This window comes from Cervus elaphus, chromosome 6 (assembly GCF_910594005.1).
Source record: "Cervus elaphus chromosome 6, mCerEla1.1, whole genome shotgun sequence".
Lineage (NCBI taxonomy): Eukaryota > Metazoa > Chordata > Mammalia > Artiodactyla > Cervidae > Cervus > Cervus elaphus.
The window spans coordinates 32,035,474-32,055,149 of NC_057820.1; the positions used below are offsets into that span (position 1 = coordinate 32,035,474).

The 19,676-nt window shown below is 35.5% G+C and overlaps 1 protein-coding gene across 5 annotated transcripts in view; it reads right to left on the minus strand.

Moving 5' to 3' along the window:
- Positions 1-725: 725 nt before the first annotated feature.
- Positions 726-19,676, minus strand: part of YTHDC1 (YTH domain containing 1) — a 40,006-nt gene continuing 21,055 nt past the window's right edge. For 3 of the 5 annotated variants that reach the window (XM_043906622.1, XM_043906620.1, XM_043906618.1), the window contains 10 exons: positions 18,761-18,869; positions 18,533-18,650; positions 10,634-10,718; positions 9,295-9,461; positions 6,685-6,767; positions 5,493-5,529; positions 5,357-5,420; positions 5,189-5,251; positions 3,567-3,701; positions 726-1,732 (listed from right to left, as the gene is read on the minus strand). In XM_043906622.1, the coding sequence (XP_043762557.1) occupies positions 1,508-1,732; positions 3,567-3,701; positions 5,189-5,251; positions 5,357-5,420; positions 5,493-5,529; positions 6,685-6,767; positions 9,295-9,461; positions 10,634-10,718; positions 18,533-18,650; positions 18,761-18,869 (1,086 nt within the window). In that variant the 3' untranslated portion in view covers positions 726-1,507. The remainder of the gene's footprint in view (positions 1,733-3,566; positions 3,702-5,188; positions 5,252-5,356; positions 5,421-5,492; positions 5,530-6,684; positions 6,768-9,294; positions 9,462-10,633; positions 10,719-18,532; positions 18,651-18,760; positions 18,870-19,676) is intronic. The other 2 variants (XM_043906621.1, XM_043906619.1) reach the window with 1 other exon arrangement.

Below are 19,676 nucleotides of genomic sequence, written 5' to 3' on the forward strand. Positions count from 1 at the left end.
GGAGTAATCTGGAGAAAGACAACTCACGCTCACAGAGACAGTGGCATGGGTCATGCCAGATTCCAAAGCAACCTTCCTGCTACTGGAAACAGAATCTGTGCGATGTTGCACCCTTCAAGTATTTAAACTTACTGAAAAGTAAATAAATAAAACGTGTGGATTTATGAAAAAAATTTTTAAATCTCTTACAGACTAGATTTTATACAGCTTGTTACTACTGAGAGGGATTAACGATCAACTTAAGTAACTATATGAGGGTTAATTTTAAAGGTGTATTTTAAAAGTAAAATAGGAAATAGCTAACTTATCAAAGATGAATACAAAACCTGAAAAAACAAAATAATCCTGTAACCAAAGTAGATCCAAAAATGCTACCAAATGAATAAATATCTTAACCAAAATATCAATGAAATTCCACTGTGTACCATTAGTTCTTACATTAGAAACAAAAGTAAGCATTCATATATAATTGACTTAGGTTAAATCACTTTTGATAAAAGATGCAAAAAAGACAAATGGGGTTCCCACAATTCTAAGCACAAAGCATTTTTTTTTTTTTTTTTTTTACAAAGCATTCTTTTATGTCCACTAATAGGTTGGTCAAAAAGTTCATTTGGGTCTTTCCATAACATCATATGGGAACACCCAAATGAACTTTTTGGCCAACCCATACATCATACACAAGAAAACAAACTTGCGTTCAGACAAGAATGAAACACAAGAGATAAGTGTCAATCTTTACCAATTTATTTTATACAAAACAGTAGCAATGTAGAATATGGGAATTATCTTCCGCTGCCACACACGCAAGTTGTGAACATTCCAAGCCAATGTATACAGTTTGGAGGAGAAGGCTAAACCAATAGCATCAACCATGCTACTGAACATAGGAATTTTTCCTATCTAAAAAGATTAAAAATTAGATAGCAATGTCTTCTTAATATTGCTCTCATCATTGAAGACGAAGAAAAATAAAAAGTGACTTTTTTAAGATTAAAAAAAAGAGGGAAAGGAAGAAACCAAGAGGCTGCTACAACACTGCCATAGAGTCAAACCATCATACTTCAATATTTGCATACTTGATAGCAGCATTATTTTTACTGAACCGTGTGCAACTACATTTAGAAATACATCAAAGCAAAATATCATGGCAGTCATCAATCAAGATCCGAAAGAAAGAAAATGAACAAAAAATAACTCTAGGATGAACACCCTATAAGCAGATGAAGATTTACAGAGACTGAATCAGTATCTACATTCTTGGACTGTTCCATTCTGTCCCAATAAAAGTGTCAACTCAAATTGTCAACTGTGCATTTTTGGAGGATTTGAGTTTTTCCAGTTCTTATACTGCATGCTTGGAACAAAGAGGGTCATAATAAATCCTTCTACACAATGAACTTTAAGTAGACAGTTGAAAATAAATTTACTACTTGTAAACACACACAAAAAGAAAAATACAAGATTCTGTATCTTTAAACAATCAGTGCTTCCTTCCAAAAGCACATTATCTCCTATATCTACCTCTCTCCCCTCGGTCTCTGTCCCGATCACATAATCGCTCTCTTTCTCTTTCTCTATCACGTCCTCTATCTCTCTCTCTGTCTCTTCTGTTATCTCTAGGGCGGTCTCGTTCTCGCTCCCGATCTCTTTCACGGGGTCTACTTCTCCGGCCACTGACAACAGCCTGTGTTCGACGAAGGAAATCATCCACCCTCATATCATAATCATGCTAGAAAAGGTAAGAAATGGATAAGGTATGTCAAAAATCAAACGGAATTTATAAGTCCATTTACGGTAATTATTGTCTGGTAGAGAGAAGAATCTAAAGAAATACCTTAATGCATTAATTCACAGAAAGCAATTTTGACACTGTTTAGAAAAAGGATTCTGATGTCATTAATTAGACACAACAGATGATTTACTCAGATCTCATTAAAAAAATCATTTCTTACAGTCAGTTTTCTATTTAATTTCTCTACCCAATCTCTTTACTAAGACTTATGCCAAAATAAACACCTAATGATGACCTTCAACCACATGATCAATAACGTCAATACATGCTGCCACCTATGCTAAATGTTTTTCTGCAACAGGTGGATTCTACTTAATTTTTCCTCCTTTGAGTCTACAAACTAAAGCAAACCAACTCCGCCCTCTAAAGGTGAAATTAGGAATTCTTCCATTCCTGATTTTCTTTCAAACTAAATCACTGTTAACAATTTATGGAACTTGACAGAATTTTTTTAAAAATATGTACTGCAGTTAAGATTGTGAAGTCTACTTCACACAGAGCTAATAATACACATAAGGCTGAGGAGGACAGTGAAGGGTAAGATAAGCAACTAAGTGAGGTGCAAGGCTGTCACGTGGCTACTACTAAGCTTGACCCCTGCTCTAGAGTTCCTCTTTCAGTTCTCAACTCATCTTTACTTACTGAACTTTGTTTCTTCAAAAGTCAGCTTATAATGTTCAAATTTTCACACTACCTTTCATATATTTTCAAAATAAGCGATTACATAAATACAAAATATATTATACATATATATTAACCAGAAAGCTACTATATGATGGTGCATGAAGCACAACCTGTTAAAAAGGACAAAAATATTTTGGTAAAAGAGTCTCAGAAAAACTTCCTTTTTTGAAAATAATGTGATCATTTAAAAAAGGCATTTTTAAAAACACCACAACCTAGCTATTCCACTAAGATTTCATCATATATTGGCTGTGTACTTCTTTGAGTGGTGGGAAAAAAAAACAAACACTGCTAAAAGTCTAATGCTGTTCAGTTGTGAAGTCACGTCCAACTCCTTTTGTGACTCCATGAACTGCATGCAGCCTGCCAGGCTCCTCTGTCTACAGGCTTTTCCAGGCTAGAATACTGCAGTGGGCTGCCATTTCCTTCTCCAGAAGTCTGTTAGAATTCTCAGATTGTTTTACTAAATATTAATGGTCCTAGTGTGACTTTATTTTGAAGGATTAATAACTTAATGAGATAAGGAAATAAATGACAGATCAAAGTATCTCAAAGATAGGAAACTACTGCTCTGATTGGTTCTCAGACATGCATGTTCTTCATCATGTGGGAAGATAAAAAGAAGTTTATGTGGCCCAGCAGAGTCATCATGTGTGTAGCATTTAATAAACAAACTCAGCCCAACTATTATATTGAAGAGCCAGAAATATTAACTCAAAAATAATCCACTTAAATAACCAAAGGGATTAGCCTAAACAATCTGCAGTAGGAATATGAAACCATTATCTGTTAATCAACATAATCTGGCTGTTGTTCAGTCAGTAAGTCACGTCAGACTCTTTTTGACCCCACAGACTGCAGCATACCAGGCTTCCCTGTCCTTCACTATCTCCAGGAGCTTGCTCAAACTCATGTCCATTGAGTTGGGATGCCTTCCAACTATCTCATGCTCTGTCGCCCTTTTCCTCTTGCTCTCCAATTCTTCCCAATATCAGGGTCTTTTCCAGTAAGTCGGTGTCCCCCACATTTAAATTGTCTACAGAATTCTAAGCAGCGCCCTCGCGCTTCTGCCTTCGCGTGCACTTACTACTCGCTTATCTCGGTATCTCGCCTCGTGGGGCACTGGGTGGTGTCCTGAGTAAGGGGGGTGCGCTTGAGGAGGCGGGGCGTGGTGCTGATAGTACGGATGGTGTGGAGGCTGCTCCATTCCAGGATAAGGAGTCTAAAAGAGAGGACCATTTCCATAAGCATCTAAAAAACATCCTGTAACAAACCATTCTTAGAATTCCCCTATGCAAACCACCCATCCCAAAGAAAGAATTTACTCTGTTGAAGCTGTTTACTTTGATGACATTAACATTCTTTAAGACACCCTCTTTATTTGCTTGTTGAAAGAAAATGTGTGTAATAAACTCCTGAATATTTAAACTCCATCATCTAACATTTAACGTTTATACTTACATACCATATAAATACCACTAGAAATCAAAAGCCTATCCTATACAGTGATTACTATTGTCCAGGCACCGTCCTAAGCACAAGTCTCATTTAATCCCCACAGCAACCCTACAGATAGGTACTAATAGAATTACAGGTAATAGTAGTATTATGTAATCCTATAATTATAAAAAGGGAAATTGAAGCACCAAATAGTTAGGTCACTTGCTCAAATTCACACTGCTACTAAAGGGGGTAGAAGTTAGACACAACATCAGACATTCTGACTCTAGAATCAGTCATCTTAATACTATGCACAAATGTATTTAAAGAGCTAATGACTTTAAATGCAATTATAAAATGAATGATGGAAAATCAAGGTAGTTCTCCCTCTAGTTAGGGCCAAGATATTACTATTAAATATTTTTTAAATTTCATACTCTAGAGGAAAGAAAGAATTCATCTGTCTATATACAGTACCTTAAGTGAAATAAAAGTCAGATGAAAAGGCCACATTACAGGCAGCATTTTAAGATAAAAAGGTAAGAAACAATCAGAACAAATTAAACTTCCAAGTTGTTTTATTAGGAATTAATGCTTCAGCTATCTTTAATACCTTAAAATATACTCTAAGAAGAACATCCAGTTTTCTTAGAGAAAGAAAAAAATTAAAGTTTAGGAATAAGCTTTAGTTAACCTTATTTAATATAGAGAATTTACTGAATATCAGGGTCAGGCACTATGCTAAATTTAACATGTATTTTGCAAACTTAGCTTCTTGACAGTCCTACAAGGCTGACACTATTCCACTGCATTTTAAACTATACAAGCACAGGCATACAGTCCGATTTATTCACCGATGTGCACCCAGAGCAAACAGTGCCGTGCAAAGAGCAGGCGCTAAGTAGTCTGATGAGTCAAAGAATGAATGGATGCCCAAATTTCACAGATAAGGAAAACTAAGATAAAAATGTATTATGAAACTTATCTAAAGTCAGAGTTGAGAAGGGAAGGTATTTGAACCCTGAAGTTTACACTACTAGCCACCACAATAATAAATCATAACATTTATCAACTAAGCCTCCACTATATAAATCCAACCATTCATAAGCCTTTACTTTAAAAACAGCATGCAATTTTACTTATCACCAAAGACATGTATTTTAAGTCTCTTAATGGGTAACTATAACAATCATACTCCAAGTAAGCATTCAAAACGTACGGAACTGCCAATGAAGTTATACAACTTGCAAAAACAGAATTAATACAAACCATTCCTTGCCAAGGTGGTGGTGGTCCCATGTTATGAAATTCCCTCACATAATCATTGTAGGACTAAAATGAAAGATGATAATGTCAATAAATAAAAAACCCAGAACTTACGAAATAAATCAGATACTGATTTTATGTGCATTAAATAAAAAAAAATTAAATGCTTACCCCATTTAAAAATACATCTCGGCGAACTCCTGAAAACCGTCTGTTGGGAATAAGATTTGTGAAACTAAATTCAGGTGGTTCATAAACTAGTTCCAAGAATGTAATTCAAAACTGAAGAAAAATGAACCCAACTTACCTATCTACTTCCTGGTATCGTGGATCCTTTAAATACCCTGTTCAAACATCAAGCATTTTAGTATATCAAACTTATATTTTTTATTATGCCATCATAATTAAACCTTCCTTACCACTCATTTCAATTCTTCCCATGATATAATAGTGATGCTATTAAATGATGCTATTATCATACTGTTCCATTTTCAGATTTTCTTCTCAGATTACATGATAATTAGAAAGTAACTAAATAACTTACTGATATCACAGAATTATAAACTGTTAGAGGTTTGCATATGGATCTTCTAAATCCACACCCCAATTCTTGCTAGACAGAAATTTCTTCATGCTGCACCATAAGAAGGTAAGGACAGAGGAATTATCTTGAGGACACTGTAATAGGTCTTCCTTAAAACAAATGTTTACCTTCTACCTTGAGTATACATAAGCCTTGCTAAGTCAACCAAAGCTTTAAAAAATGCAAACTTAAGGGGAGAAAAACAAAATTAACAAAGGTTGTAAAAAGTAAAATATATACATTTTAAATGAAAGAACCATGGTAATCAGAGAAATATTCTCCCCTCTTCTTCTCATAAGGACTTAGTAAATTAAAATGTGAAAAAGTATAAGTGGCCAAGTTACTAGGGAAAAATTTTACTTCTTCAGAATACCTCAGTTTGGAGAAGAATGAGGCTTATCAAGCCATCTGTCATGTAACAATGCTGTAATGCTAACACCAACTTCCAAATGGTCTGATTTTTGTAAGTGTATTACTGACTTTTAAATAAATACCTTCTCTTGACTACAGTGTGCCTTTTTCAACTCCAGTAAGGGAAAGGTTAACTGAAAAGCTGTTTTTAGATTACAAACCAAGCATTTCCCATTCCTCTCTAAAAATATGAAAGTCAAAGATGTTGTTATTTAGAAAAATATAGCATAATTTCAGTTTCCAATTAAAGCTTTCTACCACAGGAAATACTAAGTATCAAAGAGAATAAAAATCCTAGTAATAGTGTAAGATCATTGCTTTCCCTAACTACATTTAATCTTAAAACACAAGTGCAGTTTTCCATTTCTTGCAATTTCAGGTAATTAATAGCTGCATCCTAAAGTTTTCTCACTTTTAAAACTATAGGGTCATGACAGAAGATTCTGTGCTGCTGTTGTTTTTAATAATTTCAAGTCAAATATCTGCAGGATTATAAAATATTAACCTGGTCTCTGATGAAACTCAGGGGCATAGTCAATCCTTGGTTTCTTTCTGCTGTTATGAATATCATAATCTTCTGGTCGACGCCTACATAAATTAGACACATTAGAAATTAAACCAAAAACTGCTAGGAGAACAAACAGCAAAGCAAGAGTTTCTGACAGAAATACTTAAAGAAAAGCTCATTATTTCCTTTAAAATAACAGCCTTGTCTTTGGTGGACAAACATCTTAAAATCTCTAAATTTTAATTCCTCAAATTATCATACACCAATCCTTAGATGTATTGCTAGAAACATATTCTCTAATCCTTGTGTTATGACCATACACTTAAAAGTAATCTGCTCAAAATACGTAAATAACATTTTAGTAATCTAAACAAAAGTAAATGAGCTACCCTTTTAAAGCTAATATAAATATCCAGTATAACAATTAAAGCACTTTTCTGAATAAAGTCTTCATTCAGGTAAAAGAAAGGGGAAAAAAACCTCTCATCATTACACAACATGTAACCCTAAAATCTATATATTTAAACTTATTAATGTCATTTTAGGTTAAATCTAAAGAAAATTATGTATTTCTTAAATATTTTTCTTCTGCTTTGTACAAAATTATACTTTTCACATGATCATACAGAAAATTTGATACTTATTAAAGTTGTTTTACAGGAAAGTTTTTAAAATGTTTAAATACTTTGAAAAACTAATTTCTAAAATTAATAACATTTACAAATTGTGGGAATTTTTTCCCAGAAACAATGCCTTAAAATAAACTGGCAAATAATGGGGCAGAGTTTTAACAGAGTTTCATAATACAAATTCAAAATGTATTCTTTAGAAGGTGAAATTTTACTATCTGCAGCAGGCTGCTCTTCACTATCTTTCATCTCAATGGTTAATGTAACCATTAAGGTTAACATACATCATGAAATACACTTCATTTTACTTAGCATTTAATAAAGAGCTACACAAAATAAAAAACAAAATTTCAAGTTTTTTAAGGTAATAATAAATATATCTCTTTAACCTTACTGTCAAAATCTCTGTAATAACCTGGGCGTCACTAGCTTTCCAGTTATTTCTGAATGTTTACTGCTTTCATAAACTTCTGCAACACAAGTTCACTCAAACTACAAAGCTGCAATAAACCCAAGCCCCCCAACATAATAAAAACAGTTGCATCTACAATAAATAAGACTAAGAAAATTAAAAACTGGTTTAAAAAATAAACATACCGCTTTCCTGTAGTTTGGGGAGTGCATTTACGACCGGTATAAAACATGATAGTAACAGTTCATAAAGTAGTCCAACTACTGACCGTAAGCTGTAAGCCACATACAAATATGGAGGCCCTGGCAGGCTTGAGAGGAGGAGTGGTGTAATAAGTATAGTTTACAGTCCATTGCAAATCTGAGGTAAAAACTTCACTTGTATGTGCTGTATTGCACTGGAAATCTCTTAGCTTAAAACTTCAAAAGACATCTTGGTGATCAGTCCTTTTAGGCCAAAAGTAAGGGGGCTCTGCCAGGTTTCCTCCTACCTACTTGACAGTGTCCTTCTTAAGCTCAAAGAAATGGGGACTCTTGTTGGATTATCTGTACCTACCACAGGATGTTTCCACCAAAAGGAAACTTAACCAAAGGTTTCATCCCATCAACCACACATCCAACAGTCTTTAGCAGAATATTTTAGATTTAGCTGTATGCAAATCTACTCAGGGGAAGGTGTTGGGTGAAGGGCTTAAATCAGTCCTTTGCAAAGACTTCTCCAATTCTGTAACAAGTTAAAACCCCTTTTCCCGGAAAATGCTGTTTAGTTCATAAAGTAGTGATCAACAACCATGGCGATCCTCTAAAAAACACTTTTAAGTCCACAGGTACTGCCAGCATCTGGAAAAGCTGTAAACAGACACAGCAACAGCCCTTCTTTTTGGTTTGTTGCCGGGTCTCCCAGGGCCACTTGATCCCCTTTGGAAAGAACCTACTGTTTTCAGAAGCTCAGCAAGATGTGTGAATTCACGGGGTACATGTTAGACAATATTGAGAATGGGGTTAACACATCACGATGATAAAATCTGAGATAGTCCCAACAATGCTCCTCTTGAATATCAAAATAACTTAAAATATTTTATCCTCTAATAAATGAGGCGTCATCTTCTGAAAAAATAATAGTGATCCTTTATAAAAGTCCCATATCTGATAAGGCTTATCCAGAGACACACCTGAAAGAAAAGGCTTTTTACAAAATATTAACAATTTTTGCAAATAAAGACTTCCTCCTCTTCCTCCTTTCTAGCCTGTTCTTAGCAACAAAGGCCTACCTTATTTCAATGGTATACATTGTATTATCAGATTACTATCTAATCTAAACTGGTTATCACTCTTTAGCAGATAATTTTTTCTGCATAAGGAAAGATCCCCATTTTCCTCTTGAAAAATGACTGAGACCAAGGTGACCATCTGAAATCCTCAATGAAGCCACAAACTAGTCCATGCAGCTTGATTTGAGGATTTTCTCTTTCTTCTTTACCGCAGGACAAACTTTTGACGAATCACATTCCTCCATCATGTTATTCTGATATATGTGCCTATTATCAGTCCAAAGAACGTTTCTAACCTTCCCACATCCCGGACTGGTTCTCGACGGGATGGTCGTCCTCTTGATCGGGGCTGAGAATGCATTCTTCTCTTGTGACGCATTTTATGAATGACCTGATACAAGTCAATACTTTCATCAGGGGGAAATAGAAGACAAAGCTGGGTTCCACATTCAAGTTCAATTTCCTAGAATAAGAAAGCAGTAATTTAAAAAATGAAAAAAAGGAGAAACTTTTGATAGACTTTTTGTATTTTCCTGATGTACAGAACAAAAACAGGCTGACTTGGAGGTTTCCTTCCCAAGGTTGATGATCCCATGAGATTCCAATCAATTTCCTTGAAAGACTTTAAAAAACTTTTTTCAAAAGTGTTTCATGTATTTATGTAAGGGGAAAAATGGTTTCCCTGGTGGCTCAGATGGTGAGGAATCCGTCTGCAATGCAGGAGACCCAGGTTTGATCCCTGGGTTGGGAAAATACCCTGAAGGAGGGCATGGCAACCAATTCCAGTATTCTTGCCCGGAGAATTCCCATGGAGAGAGGAGCCTGGTGGGCTACAGTCCATGGGGTTGCAATCAGTGGGACACAACTGAGCGACTAAGCATAGCACAGAATCTCCAAGATTCTGTCACAGAATCTGTGACAGTCACCCTCTGTAACAAAGGAATATTTCTTTGTGAAAAATACATTAAGTACCAGGACGAAGTCATCCATCTTAATACAATGGAGAAAAAATGTTTAGTGTGTGTCAACAATTTTCAAGGTTATGAATTGCTAAATGCACTGAAATATATAAACAAGGGCAAACTAATCTATGGGCTTGGTATAATTTTTATTTTAAATTACCAATATTTTCACTTATAAGCAATAAAAACTGGGTTCAAAATTACATTTAGAAAACTAAGGGTCACAGGCCTAGGTTTATTTTAAATCACTGCACATTTTCAATTTCATATGCAGACTCGACAACCTGCGTATACACATACTCATCTCCTTTTAATAAAGTTTTCCTCTATTCAGAAAACTTCAGTAAAGATATTAAGTGGCATTTCTAAAATGTATCAGAATCTGTTAAACAGTAATAACACAATGAAAAACCTAAACCTGATTTTTAAAATCATGCCAGTTCTCTTCAAAAACTTTTCCTTCAATTGTATAAATCAAGTACCATATAAATCTACCTTTCTACATTAATGGAGGTCATATCAGTCAGTCATAGTTACAGTAATCACAAACTCCAACTATTTTCCCCAATCATTCCCACAAATTCATTCAAAAATGGTTTTAAAATATCTTTCAATAAAGATTTCTGGAAGAGTGATTAAATATATGCTTTTAGAATCAATTAAAACAACAAACCTGTCCATCACGTCCAATCTTTACTGGCTTATGTTCATTCCAAGGATTGGTGAGATGAGCTGACTTAGTAAAGGGTAATTCACGCCTAAACACAAAGTGATATCGATTATATTCTTTTGCAGAATCCTTTAAAGACCTTATACTATGCTTTAGTAGTGAATTCCTATTAATCATGACTTGAATGCGACTAAATAAGATTGATAGAGATTATTTCCCAGAAACAAAGCCACATTCAGAGACACACTTTGCACATTCTCCTGTATTCTCAAAAAGGAAAAAAAAAAAAAAGCTAGATATGCTTAAAAAAAATGAGCTAGGACACCAAGCCAGTTTGGTCTCCCTCAACTTTTCTGAGCCTGAGTTTCTTCATCTTATAAATGTAAGGATAGCGCCACTCTCTTCAAACTTGTTTTAAGTAGCTTGCAAATGAAATAACTCATCAAATGTTTACATCTTACATCTATGTACTAAAAATCTTGTATTTTTTAATAACTGATCAATAAAGAGATGAACTTTAACCAGGCAGTTAATACCACATGAATACGTGTCCCCTATCCTTGGTTCAAGACTGCTTTCCCAGATTCAAGTATCTTCCCCTTCTGCTAAAGCAGTATTCTCTACCACACATAGAACAGCTCTTGGTAATACAAAATTTTATACTTATAAATTTACATATTTGCATGTATTAATTATGCTCTACCCCTTCTCTTACACTACAATGCTATACTTAATTTATTTTTTAATTAATTAATTGGAGACTAATTACTTCACAATATTGTGGTTTTTGTCATACATCAACATGAATCAGCCACAGATGTACATGTCCTCCCAGCCTGAACCCACCTGCCACCTCCCTCCCCACCCCACCCCACCCGCTTTGGGTGGTCCGGGAGCACTTGCTTTGAGTACCCTCTTCATGTCTTCTATTTTACATATGGTAATATACATGTTTCAATGCTATTCTTTCAAATAATCCTGCCCTCCCCTTCTCCAATACAGACCAAAAGTCTGTTCTTTACACTGCTGCATCTTTTGCTGTCTTGCATATAGGGTCGTCATTACCATCTTTCGAAATTACATATATACACATTAATATACTGTATCGGTGTTTCTCTTTCTGACTTACTTCAGTCTATATTATAGGCTCGTTTCTGAGCCACAGGGCAAAATAGTCTCGCCAAGTTAAAAAAAAAAATACCCTTCATTTTTATATACCCTCCATTTTTATAGCACAACAATGAACATAAACATGACACGTAATAAATACCTGTTGCTAAAAAAATCAGAAATTAACATCATTCAATAATGTTTCATCTATTTGTGCATAAAGTAATGCCAAATTAAATAAATGCTTTAATTAAAGAACTATATCTACAATACAAATGAAACTGCTCAAAAGACATATAAAGATGAGTGAGATAAAAAACTTTCATTCCTAACCTTTTTTAAACAGCTTTCACCAAACAATAAACAAGCACATACAAGTATTTTGTAAAAAGAATGAGTACCATAAACAGAGTATAGAAATTTCGCTTTTAATGTGAATGGTCATATTTATCTTGGCAAGCAAGAAAGAAACAAATAAAAAATGTTTCCTGGAAAAGGTGGCATAAGGGATAAGCCTGAAAGAAAAGTGACTCGGGAAAAGTCATAGGTGGAAAGGTAAAGCAGAGACACTTCTGAAGCAATGAAAAGGACCTAAGCGAAGACATAATGGAGAAGAAAAATTACAAGCAAATGACCTGGTCCAGTGGACAAGCTATACAACCATTTACTTCTAGCCTTATGTGAATTTTCTTAAAGATGAATATTAAATGCTCAAATCTTGGACTTTTTAAACCTCAGAAAATATTTTTAACATCTACTGGAAAAGATTAAAGTTACATGGTGGGAATGCAAACTAGTACAGCCACTATGGAAAACAGTGTGGAGATTTCTTAAAAAACTGGAAATAGAACTGCCATATGACCCAGCAATCCCACTTCTGGACATACACACTGAGGAAACCAGATCTGAAAGAGACATGTGCACCCCAATGTTCATCGCAGCACTGTTTATAATAGCCAGGACATGGAAGCAACCTAGATGCCCATCAGCAGATGAATGGATAAGGAAGCTGTGGTACATATACACCATGGAATATTACTCAGCCATTAAAAAGAATTCATTTGAATCAGTTCTAATGAGATGGATGAAACTGGAGCCCATTATACAGAGTGCAGTAAGCCAGAAAGATAACATTACAGCATACTAACACATATATATGGAATTTAGAAAGATGGTAACAACAACCCTATATGCAAAACAGAAAAAGAGACACAGGAGTACAGAACAGACTTTTGGACTCTGTGGGAGAAGGTGAGGGTGGGATGTTTCGAAAGAACAGCATGTATATTGTATATGGTGAAACAGATCACCAGCCCAGGTGGGATGCATGAGACAAGTGCTCGGGCCTGGTGCACTGGGAAGACCCAGAGGAATCGGGTGGAGAGGGAGGTGGGAGGGGGGATCGGGATGGGGAACGCGTGTAACTCTATGGCTGATTCATATCAATGTATGACAAAACCCACTGAAATGTTGTGAAGTAATTAGCCTCCAACTAATAAAAAAATTTATAAAAAAGAAAGATTAAAGTTACAAAGTGGCATGACATGTTGTGGTGGTGATGTGAATGTATGGGAGAAGTGAGCAATGAGTGGTGGAAATAAATGCCCACTAGGTACTACTAAAAGGCCTGAATCTTCATCTAAAAGACATCTTACCTCACACATCAAGAGTGGTTCAAGAGTGTATACAAACAAAAATATGTGTGTACATATATACATCTATATACACATCCCCACCCCGCCACTTCAGGGAGGGCTGGGAGGAAACAGATCATCATTAAGCTAGATTAAATCCATACCAAAGCCTAGAATATCCAGACACAGATCTATAGTTAAAAACTGTATTTTAATAGTTTCTTATATTTTTCTTCTAAATTGCCAGTTAAAAAGTTACAGAAAGGAATAACCTACAACCTTCCCTGGTGGCTCAGATGGTTGAGTCCACCTGCAATGCAGGAGACCCAGCTGGATTCTATCCCTGAGTCAGGAAGATTCCCTGCAGAAGGGAATGGCAACCTACTCCAATATTCTTGCCTGGAGTTCCATGGACAGAGGAGCCTGGAGGGCTACAGTACATGGGGTTACAAAGAGTTGGACACAACAGAGCAACTAACACTTTCACTTTCAACTACCCAAAGCACAGGAAGGTTGTAAGTTATTACTGCACAGAATTATCACTGTTATTTAAACATTAGCCATGGATTACCCTTGGTCCCAAAAAAAGGCATTATGTTGAGTTGGTTGAGTCACTTGCGGTTAAAATTCTTTGGTGGCTCTTTGATGGCACTGGTTCTAACTAGATTCCAGAGACGTGTGCCCACTGTTTTGACAGATTAGTTAATCTCAGCCTGAATATCACAGGGAACTATGAGGCCTTAGGTAAAACAGGGCTCAGGTTAAAACTAAGAGAAATTGTACATCTGTGGTTATCACGATTATGGAGCAGGCATCCTGAAAGCTAGCTTTTGAGCAGACATGTAATGAAGAGGCCTACAGATGATTATCTCTACTGTGAGTATTCTAGGTAACATGGCAGTGATTCTCTACTTTAAGGAACTTAGTAAATGGGGCATATTTAACAAAAGAACATGAACTGTACAAAGACTGTATATACTAAATAGTTGGTCATTAAAGCGAACAGGAATAGCAAAGAAACCATGAAAGCAAAGAGAAATGGGTTATTTGAAATGGATGTGATAGGGGTTAGATTAAAATATAGATTTAATTCTGATCAAATGATATTTTATAAATTTAGTCTTATTTTGATCTAACTCAGAGTGGCTACTTAAATGAGTGACTTTTTATGCATGCCTCCTTCCTTATTTGCTACCATGCACCATCTAGTTTAAAAACTCAAGTGTGCCTACGGGGCTTCTGCAATGGCTCAGCGGTAAAGAATCCACCTGCAAATCAGAAGATACAGTAGATACAGGAGACTCAAGGTTGATCCCTGAGTTGGAAAGATCCCCTGGAGGATATGGTTAACCCACTCCAATATTCTTGCTTGAAAAAAATCGTGTGGACAGAGAGGTCTGGCGATTACAGTCCAAAAGGTTACGAAGAGTTGGACACAGCTGAGTGAGTGAGCATGAGTGTGTGTGCATACAGGTTTGAGGCACATGTCAGGATCCTACATTGTAATAATCAGATACTACTAATGCAAGTGATCCAAGGACCACACCTAAAAAAAAAACTCAGAGCCAGTTATTAAATCCAAAAGGCACTTAAATAAAACTCTGGTAACTATCATATCTGATTTATATTTATTAAAGTTTAATCCTTTTAAACTGGATCATCGAAAAAGCAAGAGAGTTCCAGAAAAACATCTATTTCTGCTTTATTGACTATGCCAAAGCCTTTGACTGTGTGGATCACAATAAACTATGGAAAATTCTGAAAGAGATGGGAACACCAGACCACCTGACCTGCCTCCTGAGAAACCTGTATGCAGGTCAGGAGGCAACAGTTAGAACTGGACATGGAACAACAGACTGGTTGTTGTTGGAAAAGGAGTATGTCAAGGCTGTATATTGTCACCCTGCTTATTTAACTTATAAGCAGACTACATCATGAGAAACGCTGGGCTGGAAGAAGCACAAGCTGGAATCAAGATTGCCGAGAGAAATATCAATAACCTCAGATATGCAGATGACACCACCCTTGTGGCAGAAAGTGAAGAACTAAAGAGTCTCTTGATGAAAGTGATAGAGGAGGGTGAAAAAGTTGGCTTAAAGCTCAACATTCAGAAAACTAAGATCATGGCATCTGGTCCCATCACCTCATGGCAAACAGATGGGGAAACAGTGGAAACAGTGGCTGACTATTTTTCGGGGGCTCCAAAATCACTGCAGATGGTGACTGCAGCCATGAAATTAAAAGACGCTTACTCCTTGGAAGGAAAGTTACGACCAACCTAGACAGCATATTAAAAAGCAGAGACATTACTTTGTCAACAAAGGTCCATCTAGTCAAGGCTATGGTTTTTCCAGTAGTCATGTATGGATGTGAGAGTTGGACTATAAAGAAAGTTGAGCGCCAAAGAATTGATGCTTTTGAACTGTGGTGCTGGAGAAGACGTTTGAGAGTTCCCTGGACTGCAAGGAGATCCAACCAGTCCATCCTAAAGGAGATCAGTCCTGGGTGTTCATTGGAAGGACTGATGCTGAAGCTCAAACTCCAATACTTTGGCCACCTGATGCGAAGAGCTAACTCAATGGAAAAGACCCTGATGCTGGGGAAAATTGAGGGTGGGAGGAGAAGGGGACGACACAGGATGAGATGGTTGGATGGCATCACCGACTCAATGGACATGAGTCTGGGTAGGCTCCGGGAGTTGGTGATGAACAGGGAGGCCTGGCGTGCTGCGGTTCATGGGGTTGCAAAGAGTTGGACACAGCTGACTGATGAACTGGACTGAATCCTTTTAATACTAACAGTTAAAAGTAATTCTCATTTTATGTGGAAAACAGTTCAGATGACTTACCCAAGGAAATATCAATGTAATAATGTCATATGCCTCCTCAGAACTTTTAAGTACTATAAAATTACTCTTGAACATACTTGTGACTTTTTCTTTTTAAAGCTGTAATTTTTTTAATTTAAAAATATTCTTTTCAGGTAATCCTTAAAACTTACTTAAAAATAAGAATTACTACCCAAAATTTTGCACAAACTGCTAGAAGGATGGACTATTTGAATTTGTACCTCTTCTGTTGCTAATATAAATAAGATAGTAAAACCACTAGTAAGTCAATGAAGAAGAAAATGAGATAATAATCTTGAATAAATTAATCTTCTAAAAGAGAAATTTCTTAATTAATCATTTGAAAATAAAAGTTAAATAAGTAATATCCAAAACAAAATTTGCTACCACCAATCTAAAACTGGGTAATTACTTTTCTTCTATTCCTAAGAAAGCATCATCTCCAAATATCTTTCAGTTACATCAACAATGTCTCTAGTCATAAAACCACAGACTTAGCAAACCTTTCCTCTGGCCTTTATCTATCAAAAAAATTATAAGTAAAAATGTCTTATCTCTAAGATTTGTCTTCCCTATAAACTACCACCAGATTTCTAAACTTTGTGATTTTGATTATGATTAATTTTAGAAATAAATTACTACATTTTAAAACCCTGGGTACAATGGAGTATAGGAATATTATCTATAGTCTCACCATGCTAACAATGCATTTCAATGTAATTATGTATCCTTTCATCTGTTACATCTTTCCATGTTACACGTATTACATTACAAACCATAATTTACTTAACCAATTTCCTATACAGGAGAATTTAGATTGTTTCTCATTTTTCCCTATAGAAAGAAATGATGGGATAAGTAATGGTGATATATTTATATGTATCTAACATTTTGCTATTCTATTAAATATCAACATAGTCTGCTGTATCACTGCCCATGCATTTTCATAGTTCTTCACTGTCCCAAAGTAAATAACTCCTTAGGCTGACCCACATTAATAATAATCTTTGCCTTTTGTTGTTCTCTTTACTGACTCTGCTTCATTAAAAAGGTGGTTCCCTGTATCACCCAACATACCCCACCTCCTACCCCCAAGGTTTCTGATTTCATGGTTCTTCTCTGCATTAGTTCTTCTGTGTGTTAGTTTGCCTTCCTGAAAACAAATAGCATTTTTCCTTCTTATCCAATTCCTCTATCTCCTTCAAAATCCACCTAAGTCAACTTATAAAACCAAAAAATCCATATGGTCCCTTTCAGGTAATTCTTATTTAACTAAAATTAACTTTACAAGCAGAAGATCTGTGCATGCCAAGTTCACTTAAACAACTTGCTTTTCAGACTGTTGAAATACCTTTTTAGGCCCCAAGATGGAGTTACTCCTGCCCAAGGTGCCAACCAGCAAACTGAAAAGTTAGGTGCCTTTCATGTCCCTGTAAGTGCTCCACATGACCAGAAATGCAGTATGTCCTGTCGGCCAATCCCCAAACACCCACTAAGCTCTGGGCTTCCTCATCCCAAGCAAGGTTAACAATGTTACCCCACCCAGTCAAATAATTTATTAGTATCTTTCTTGTTCATTATTATTTATCCTATAAAACCTTTCTGGCTTCACCCCAGCTGGCAGTTCCAGACAACAAACTGTCCATTTCCTGAAGTGTTAAGGTTTTTTGCATTATCTAAACTGACTGCTTTAATCATTCTTTTAAAAACAATGTACAACCATTCAGTAAAGTCAAAAAAGTAGTAAATAACTCTGAGTTCAAAATAAGTCTATTTTTATAACAAACATTTAAATCTTAATTACTTCGGTTTCAAGGATCACAATGCTAACTAACATGACTTTGCTAACTTCCTTAAAAACCACTACCTGTTCACAACTAGTCACCCCCAAAATGTTACTTAGCCAAGCCAAAGAGTGACTATTTTCCCACTTTACAGTAATAAAACGCCAAGTTAAACCACTAAATATAAATGTTAAATAACATTTCAAGCAATTGTCTGATTCATAAATTTCTGCTATGTTACTAACACAGAGAACCAATGAAATACATAAAACTCTTGACTAAATCTTTGTCCTATGCACCTTAGATTATAAAGGTAGTGAACAAAGTATATAATGTTATTTTTACTTTCAACATTGTTAAATAAACCCCACAGATCCTAATCAGATTAGGAGTTAAGACCAAAAAAGGGAGAATAATTAGGATAATAAATTACAACTACATAACTGTGGAATGCTAATATTATCAACTGGTAGCCCATTCAAAACAAGGGCAATTTTAATTATCTACAGTGAAGTGTGCAATTTACCTGCAAATCCAATCAATTTTAAAGACACCTCCCAGCATTTTAGCACTCATTCCTGCTGGAAGTACCCAATGTATAGGAGATCCTCCATGATGTGATTCTGAAGAAAGTCTTGCAAATCCTAAGGGAATAAATTATAATGTATTCATGCAAATATAATCAAATGTTTTTACATATCCAAAGTATTTTTACCTTGAAATTTCCCTTGAAAACTTAACATTGAAATTTTACCTTGAAATTTTCCACTCTCTCTCACAGAAAATATTAAGATAACACTCCTTGCAGATCTGAATGCAACATTCAATTTCTTCTCATTTACAGGCAGTGTAGACCATACACCCTATATAAATAACGTGAAGATCACAGATTGTAATTAATGTAAATCTTTTATGTTTCCAATTATATTTGCAAAAGACCAAGGCTACCAATAAGCTATTATGAATAAAGGTGCTATTTATCAGCAGTCAAAATAATACAATACTCGGGAAAAATATGGAGAAAATTAACCAAACTTAACAAAAACATTAAAACTACGAGTAAAACACATGAGGGCGAGCGGTGACCAAAACACATGAGCTAGAATTTTATACAATAAGAACAATCACCAACAGTTACTCTAAATTAGAACCATTTACTACCGGAAAAACATTTTGTTTGAAAGTGATTCACAATGTGTACATTTCTTCTTTAAAAACTGTGTCTAGACTTTCAATGGCTAAGTCAGAGGTCTCTCCTGGTAAATGTCACAGTGCACTCGAACATGTGTGTATTATTTTCAAATATCTCTTGACACTGATTTCTAACGTAATTCCACAGTGATAAGAGAACAGAGAGTATGATTTCAATACCTTTAGACCATGAAATTTTTCACTTTGTTTTACATCCCTGGATATGTTCCAGTTGTCTCCTGGATTATAGTCTATGGGAACATGAATAGAATTTGTACCCTGCTGTTGTATGAAAATTGTATAAATCTTAATTGAATATGAATTGGTTCATAGGGTTTTTCAGGTCTACTATACCATTCTACTTTTGTATATTCACTCTATTAATTTGAGAGTTTGATACTGAAACTCCAACAAAAAAATCTTAATTCATCTACTTAAAAAGTTATCTGTAGTGGAATTATATGTAACTTTGTTCTGTA